This window comes from Tribolium madens, unplaced genomic scaffold (assembly GCF_015345945.1).
Source record: "Tribolium madens isolate multiple individuals breed KSU strain unplaced genomic scaffold, Tmad_KSU_1.1 Scaffold_11;HRSCAF=98;Tcas5.2_LG3b, whole genome shotgun sequence".
Lineage (NCBI taxonomy): Eukaryota > Metazoa > Arthropoda > Insecta > Coleoptera > Tenebrionidae > Tribolium > Tribolium madens.
In genome coordinates this window covers 6,422,054-6,429,495 of record NW_025400975.1, presented here as the reverse complement: position 1 = coordinate 6,429,495, position 7,442 = coordinate 6,422,054, and the positions used below count along the sequence as shown (strand labels likewise).

Genomic DNA, 7,442 nt, shown 5'->3' with positions numbered 1-7,442 from the left:
GCAAAATAGTTAGAGTAAATTTTTACCCTAATCCCATCTAGTTTAGGAAGCCCCTAATTAAAAATTTCAACATTTTATTTTTGTACTTGTTTAGGTGTATAAAAGTTACCTAATTTTGAAATTTTTTTCTAAAATGATTTCGGAAATATTGAAAGAAAACTGTTAAAAGACGCACCCCTTGCGTAGCATTTTTCGATATATGTTCATAGAAAATTTTTCTTTTAAAAATGAATATTCTATCTCCTGTTTAAATTTGTAACAATAAAAAGTATTAAAAATTTATTTTATTTTTTGTTACTTTTGTGAGTTAATTTGTATTTTTTTATGTTTAATTAGGATCTCTTATTTCAATTTAAAATAAAAACGTGTACTTAGAGATTTTTGCTTTTTAATCCGCCTTCTTTCATTTCATTTTCATGGACCAACAAGAAACCCCCCCCCCGAAATAAAATCCTGGTTACGGCCCTGGTTTTGACCGCGGAAAAACACGAAACTCCCGCTGATTTAATAAAAGAAGACAAGAAGTAATAAGACGAATTTTCTCGTTAGCGGCGCCTCTGTCTAGGATCCGGCCCTAACGAGTTCATTATCAAAGTGAATTAAAATGATTAGATTCTCGATGCAAATTCTGCTTCATTTCAATCAGCCAATTTTCTAAAGCTACAACTTTCAGCCTGAAAACACGGCTTCCGTTCGCGGGAAACTTGATATGATTACTTTGATATTGGCTAAGCTGGGGCGCCCTAGTGACCTACTTGTGACGCTAATGGGGGCTGCCTATCACCAATTAATTCACCGATTAAACGTACTTTATTTTTATTCGTGTTGACAAAAAAATTAGATTTCAAGCTGAATTTCAAAACTGAAATTTTTGATTTTAGGTCAAAAAATATAAATATGTATTTAAAATTTTGATATATAACACATATAGGGTGTCCCAGCGAGTTGAAAAAGTCCATTAGTGACCTTTAAGTGGTAAAATTACACACAGCATGTCCCAAAAATAAGCTACCATACAAACTTGTGTTTTTTTAAATGAAACACTAATTTTTTTTGCATTTTTGGATGTAGTCTTTTACGCTAAACTTTTTCGGTTTGTTTTTAAGTAAATTATGCAAAAAATTGTATTTCTAGCTAAAAAACGTGCTAAATTTCAGCTTAATTTATTGCCTTTTTGGTTTGTCTTAGTGAAATCTTGAAAACAAACTGAGATTTTTTTATCAATCTTGATTTGATTTTGTAAATTTTTAGCCTCTTTAAACAAAATTTCTCGACTTTTTGTCTTTATCTTAAAAACCTGCTTAAACACTAAAAAACCAAAAGAATAACAATTTGTTGAATTTTTGAGATATGTTTATAACGAAAATTTATTTTACTAATTTGGTGGTTTTTCGATATTTTTTGAGAAAATTGGTCGAAATAATCACGTTGCTGCTTAAAAAAACGTGAAAAATGTTCTAAAAAGTTGCAACAATAACATCATTTATTTTTGAAAATTTTTTTCATTGCCAAAAATCAAAATTATAATTTTTACGAATCACCAGACTTACATGGAAATCAGTAGATCTGTTGAAAATTGTTCAATTTTTTCTAAAATGCTAATTTTTGTTGAATTAAAAAAAGTACATAAAATGTAAAACAGCAGACAAAATTATAAGCTCTAATTATTTTACATTGTCAACATTTTTTCCATATTCCTGGTATCTTATCTTACTTGAAATTTTTCTTTGACACATCCTGTATACACATTCTAAAATTACAATAGTCGAGTAAAAATATTTTTTTAATATAGTAAGAAGGTTGTTAAAAGTTAAATAACTTAAAAAATTTAAATAGAACGTCCTATTTATTAATTTTGCATCTAATAGATTGATAAATTGTATATCTAAAAAAATAAACTTTTAATGTCCACACTTGATAAATAAAAAGATTATTTAACATTCAATATTAATTGTAGCAACAATGCAACTTTAGTAACTCCACCACGTATCACTTATGCGTTGATTTATCTAGAGATTGTAAAAGTCGTTATAAATACTGAAATTCAAATTATTTTATTGTAAAAATAAAGAATAATGAATTCAGTTTAAAAGAAATGTGATTATTAAGTGCAACTGTGCAGTTTTTGGCTACTGAAACAATAGTAATTTTTGTTTTAATGTTTAACGTTAAATATCTTTTTAGTTATAGATTATAAACACCTAAAAGTAAATAATTTTAGAAAAACAATTTAATAATCTTTTAAATGCAAAAACAATAAATAGGGTGTTCCATTTAAATTTTATAAGTTATTGAACTTTTAACAAATGCCTTCATTTTTTTTTCTTTGCAAATAAAACCCACTAAAAAAATGTTACAACCTTATAGCTTGTAACTTCTTCTTTGCGGTAGTAAAAAAATATTTCTAGATGTCTTAGTTTCTGTGTAATAAATTTTTAAAAAGTGCATATTCTTGTCAAAAAAACCGTCTTATTTTAAAAACTAACCAAAATCGACCAATAAAAGTTTTGTTTAAAACATTGTCATAAAAATCTACATCCAAAAACGCTAAGAAACAGATGGTGTTTCATTTAAAAAAAACACAAGTTTCTATTGTAACTTATTTTGAGACATGCTGTATAGTTGAAAATAATTTTAGGCATCAGACTAGATTAGTATTTATCAATGTTCTATATATATTGTTTATAATTTTATTATTTAGTGGACTTTTTCAACTCGCTCGGACACCCTGTATATTAAATGAATCAAGAGATTTGATGTAGAAGTATTCTCTCTTTAATAGAACGGTGAGAATGGAAACCGTAAAAATAAATGGGATTTAAAATTGTAACGCATTTAGCAACCTATATCTGAAAATTGATCATTGGAAACATTTCTATTTTTAGAGAGATCGAACTCGGACGCAGACTGTAAAAATATTCTATTACCTGTTGAATAAATTCTCAAATCGGTCTCGCGGCAAGTCGATCTAACTTTAAATCCAGAAAATGTCAAAAGTCCACGGAAAAAGACGAGTGGCTGAATATAAAGGTTGAGTCTGATCTTTCGTTTTTTATCCCAAAGCAAATTTAAGCCAGTTTTTTAGAAAACTAACAAGCTTTTCGTTGTCATAATTAGCGTAAACTTAAATTGTTGATGAATATAGAAAAATAACTTCATTGGTGAGGTGTACATTATGTTTTCTCTAAAATCACATTTTTGTAAAATTTGAAATACTCGTAACATGCAACAAATGTAGTACTACCACTCACACTTATTTAATTTACATTGAAATAAAAGTAAAGAAGGTTATGTTGCAAATCTTAATGATCGATGACATATAAGTCCGTAAAAGTACTTCTTTACGGACCAGCTTGAACTACTTTCCAGATTATTTTTCGAACTTTCACTGATAATTTCAAAAAAAAGTTTGTTTTTGTCATTTTTTATATTATTTTAAAACAACAACATTTAAAATAATTTTTTATTTTTACTACCCAAAATAAAGACTTTTATTTCTTATAGTAAGAAATTTAGTACCCTAAGTGTATGTACTGTATGTATTATGCAATATCTTTACGGACCATCTTGAATTACTTTACAGACAATTTTTTTCACTTTCACTGACAATTAAAAAAAAAGTTTGTTTTTGTCATTTTTTATATCATTTTCAAACAACAACATTCAAAAATTTTTTTATTTCTACTGCCCAAAATAAAGACTTTTATTTCTTATAGTAAGTAGTAATATTGTGTGTATTATGCAATTTCTTGTCAACAACAACTTCTTATTTTTAGTTTCCTTAATGTTTTGTGTTGTACCGTTGTAGATGAGCGTGGTTCCGTTGGGAGACGTCGGCGGCGGACTGGGCGCCGTGGCGCCGGCCGTGGGACTGGAGGGCCCCCAGCAGGCGGGTGCGTCGCCGACGACGTCGATCTCCTCGTCCTCCTCCTGGTCGGGAGGGTCCGGGCGCTCCGGCCACGGATACGCTTTCCACTTTTTGGCCATGAGACAGCGCGGCATGGCGCTATCGCGTGACTAGTCGGCGGAGTCGTCGAGCCCTCTTCATCCCTAGAGGGGCGCACTCGCGCACTTGCACCACCCCGAAGACGACGACATCATCAACGGAAGAACGATAGGACAGAGAGGAGAGAAGACAGGCAGAGCACAGACACCGAAAGAGCGAACACAACAGAACTAAACTAAACAGACCCCTCGTGGCTTTGAGCGCGCCCTAACCCTCCGCGGCTTTATATATAGAGGAGGAGGGAGTGGGGGTGATTCCCACCCCGAGGCCGCGCATCGATTGCGGAGTACGCCGCTTCCGAGGGGTGCGCCCGACACCGGCTTAGACGTACTCCAACACGTGGCTATGGGGCGCGTGCACCACCCTGGGGGGACACGTGCGCCACGCCGCTGCTTGCTACTGCTGCTGGATTTGGTGCACGACCACCTGATTGCGTTCATTGCGCCACACTTTCCGGAAACGGAATTTCGACAAAAACGCAAAGCAAAATATTTTCGTTGAGGAAAGTGAAGAGTGAAAAGGAAAGTATGCAAAGAGGGTCATGAACTGAATTATTATTAGAAATACTGCCAATCTGTGTTTTGTTTTTTTATCTTTAAAAAAATCAATACATTTCAATTTGTTAATTTTTTTATCTACACTGACCGTCAAAATTAACGGGTCAACTAAAATTTTGCGGTTTTTCACATTGCAATATTTTTGTTTGCAGTACATTGTAATTTAATTCAAAACATTTCTGTTTTTTTAATTTTTTTATACTGAGCTGTAGTGGGCAACAGACAAAATTAAGTTTTTACTTATTTCATTTTTTTTAAATGAGGACAAATTTGTTTCAAAATTTTATCTTCTGGTGCCCCAAAAATACAAAGCATTGAAAAAATCGCTGCTTTTTTAAAGTTACCAAATATTTGTTCAAAAAGTAGGCTACATAAAAAGATAGTTTAACCAAAAATTATTGCTTATGTCACCAAAGAGCACAATTACGTCTTTGAACACAAAAAATCTGAAAAACTTCAAGGAACTTCAAAGGATTACAACAAGTAAAACGATTAATTATTGGAAGCTTTCATGCGCCTATTTTGACGTTTTTGATGCTTTTTTAAAGATTTATATCTCTCATATCTCAAGAATTAAAATTATAAAAAATGTGATACATAATTCAGGAAAGAATGGGTAATAATCTGAATTCAGTAAAAACTTAAGTTTGTCTCTGTCACACACCACAGCTCAGTATAAAAATAAATAAAAAAACAGTGCCTTCGTCTTTTGAGTATCACATTTAGAAGACAAAACTAGAAATGTTACAATGATCTACAAAAATTTTTTTTAAGCAAAACAAAATTTTTTCGAAATCCGCCAAAAAATAACAAAAATATTGTAATATGAAAAATCGGAAAATTTTAGTTGTTGGGTTAATTTTGGAGGCCAGTGTACAGGGTGCTGCATTTTGGATGTCTGAATAGGGAATCTCCGAAACTAAAAGATTTAGCCCAAAACGAGTAATACATTCTGGGGCTCATTTTTTGAGAAAATAATATTGGTTAAAACCGCATCCCGCTATCGTCTTTTATTTTCGACTTATAGACAAAAATTGACATTTTAGCAAAATATAAAAAAATTCATATCTTCGTTATTATAGAAGACACAGATTTGAAATAAAGACATTATACAGGCTCTTTTTTACGTAGAATTTAATAATGTAGTTAATATTTTTTTTCAGTTGTTTGTTAAGCCGTAATAAAATAAACTTGTATTTTTTTAAATGGGAATCATAGATGGCTATGTCATTTTTAAAAAGCTTGTTTTTTTCTTATCTAAAAAATATATATTTGTAACAAATTATTATAATACATTTTAAGCAAAAAATTATTTTTGATTTTTGTTCGCAGTTGGCCATGAAAAAATGTTTCATCTTCAACTAAAAGGATCTAAACTATAGTATTCAACGTGTTACTAATGAAAGAGTTTTCTAAGTACTAACTAATGAAAAAAATGCAAAATAAATCGTAAATCAACTTATTGGCGACTAATAACATTTCTTTGTTTTTAAACAAGCTAACATTACCTTTGCAACTTCTAGTGAGACATAGAGTGTTGTAAAAAAAGCCGCTTTAATTCTTCAATAAAATATATTTTATATGACACAAAAATGACGATATGGCTATTCAATACCCAAATTCCGTCAATGTGGAACGTTATCCTACCTTCATTAGACCATCAAAAAAATGTTTTTTCTAATTGTGTTGACTGTTGACACATTTATTTTTCTATTTTTGGATTTTTTTAAAAATACGTAATAATTTTGTTCTGAGGCGCTCGCATATTTGTTCAATACTTCTATCGTATCGTATTTTTAAAATTTTTGTAATTTTATCTATTTTTTCATCTATTTTACAGTTCACATAACTTTTATTGATTATTATTTACACATTTGGAGTTAAATAGTTTTTCCATGGCCAACTATTATCAAACAAAATATGTATTTCATTTTTTAAGTATAATTATAAAAAAATATTCTGTTACAAATATATATTTCTTAAATCAGAAAAAATAAGCTTTTCAAAATTGCCATAACCGTCTATGATTTCCATTTAAAAAAATACAAGTTTATCTTATTGCGGCTAAACCAATAACTGCCTGTATAATGTTTTTGTTTCAAATCTGTATCTTCTATAATTGCAAAGATACGAATTTTTGTCTATAAGTCGAAAACAAAAGACGATAGCGAGATGCGGTTTTAACCAATATTACTTTCTCAAAAAATGAGCCCAGAATGTATCACTCGTTTTTGGCTAAACCTCTTAGTTTCGGAGATTCCCTATTCGGACATTCAAAATGCAGCACCCTGTTCATAAATACAACAAACATACTTAACTCTGTTTTAACTAGATTCTTGAAACTTTGTTTTGTTGGTATTTTTAAAACGCGAAACTTGTCAGGCAGGCAAGGCAAATAAAAAGCGGACTTGATTCAACTTTTTATTCTTTCAAAGAAACAGGAAATTTTCAACAATGGTAAGTACTTAACCTAATAAAATTACACATGACATAGAACAAAACTTCTGGAATAATGCGACGCCAAGGGAAGGCATTTAAGTAAATTATTGTAATCTGAGACGACACCGTTTTATCAAGTTTTGGAAAGAACTTTGCAGTGCCATCATTATCTAAATACATTAACTGGAGTTTACTCAAAGTTTTGCTTCACATTTTGCCAATAAAGTAAACAAAAAACACGCACAACCAATTAGATTTTTTTGGTTGGTGTGGTAAAAATGGGCAATCAAATTTTTAAAAAAATATATTTTTTTGACGTAGGCATATGTAAAATGTTTTGAAGAATCGATTGTCATCGAAAAAACTAGAAAATTCGTAATAGTTATAGTCAAATTTATATTTTGAATATTTTTCATTTTATCAGCAATTTTCTTGGTTAC

The 7,442-nt window shown here is 30.6% G+C and overlaps 1 protein-coding gene across 1 annotated transcript in view; it reads right to left on the bottom strand.

Annotated features, from left to right (window-relative positions):
* The window catches only part of LOC123016083 (transcriptional repressor scratch 2-like), an 11,222-nt gene extending 7,034 nt beyond the window's left edge, over window positions 1–4,188 (bottom strand). Inside the window, exon 1 of the mRNA XM_044416306.1 lies at window positions 3,801–4,188. Within this exon, the coding sequence (XP_044272241.1) occupies window positions 3,801–4,002 (202 nt within the window). The 5' untranslated portion in view covers window positions 4,003–4,188. The remainder of the gene's footprint in view (window positions 1–3,800) is intronic.
* Between the last annotated feature and the right edge of the window lie 3,254 nt (window positions 4,189–7,442).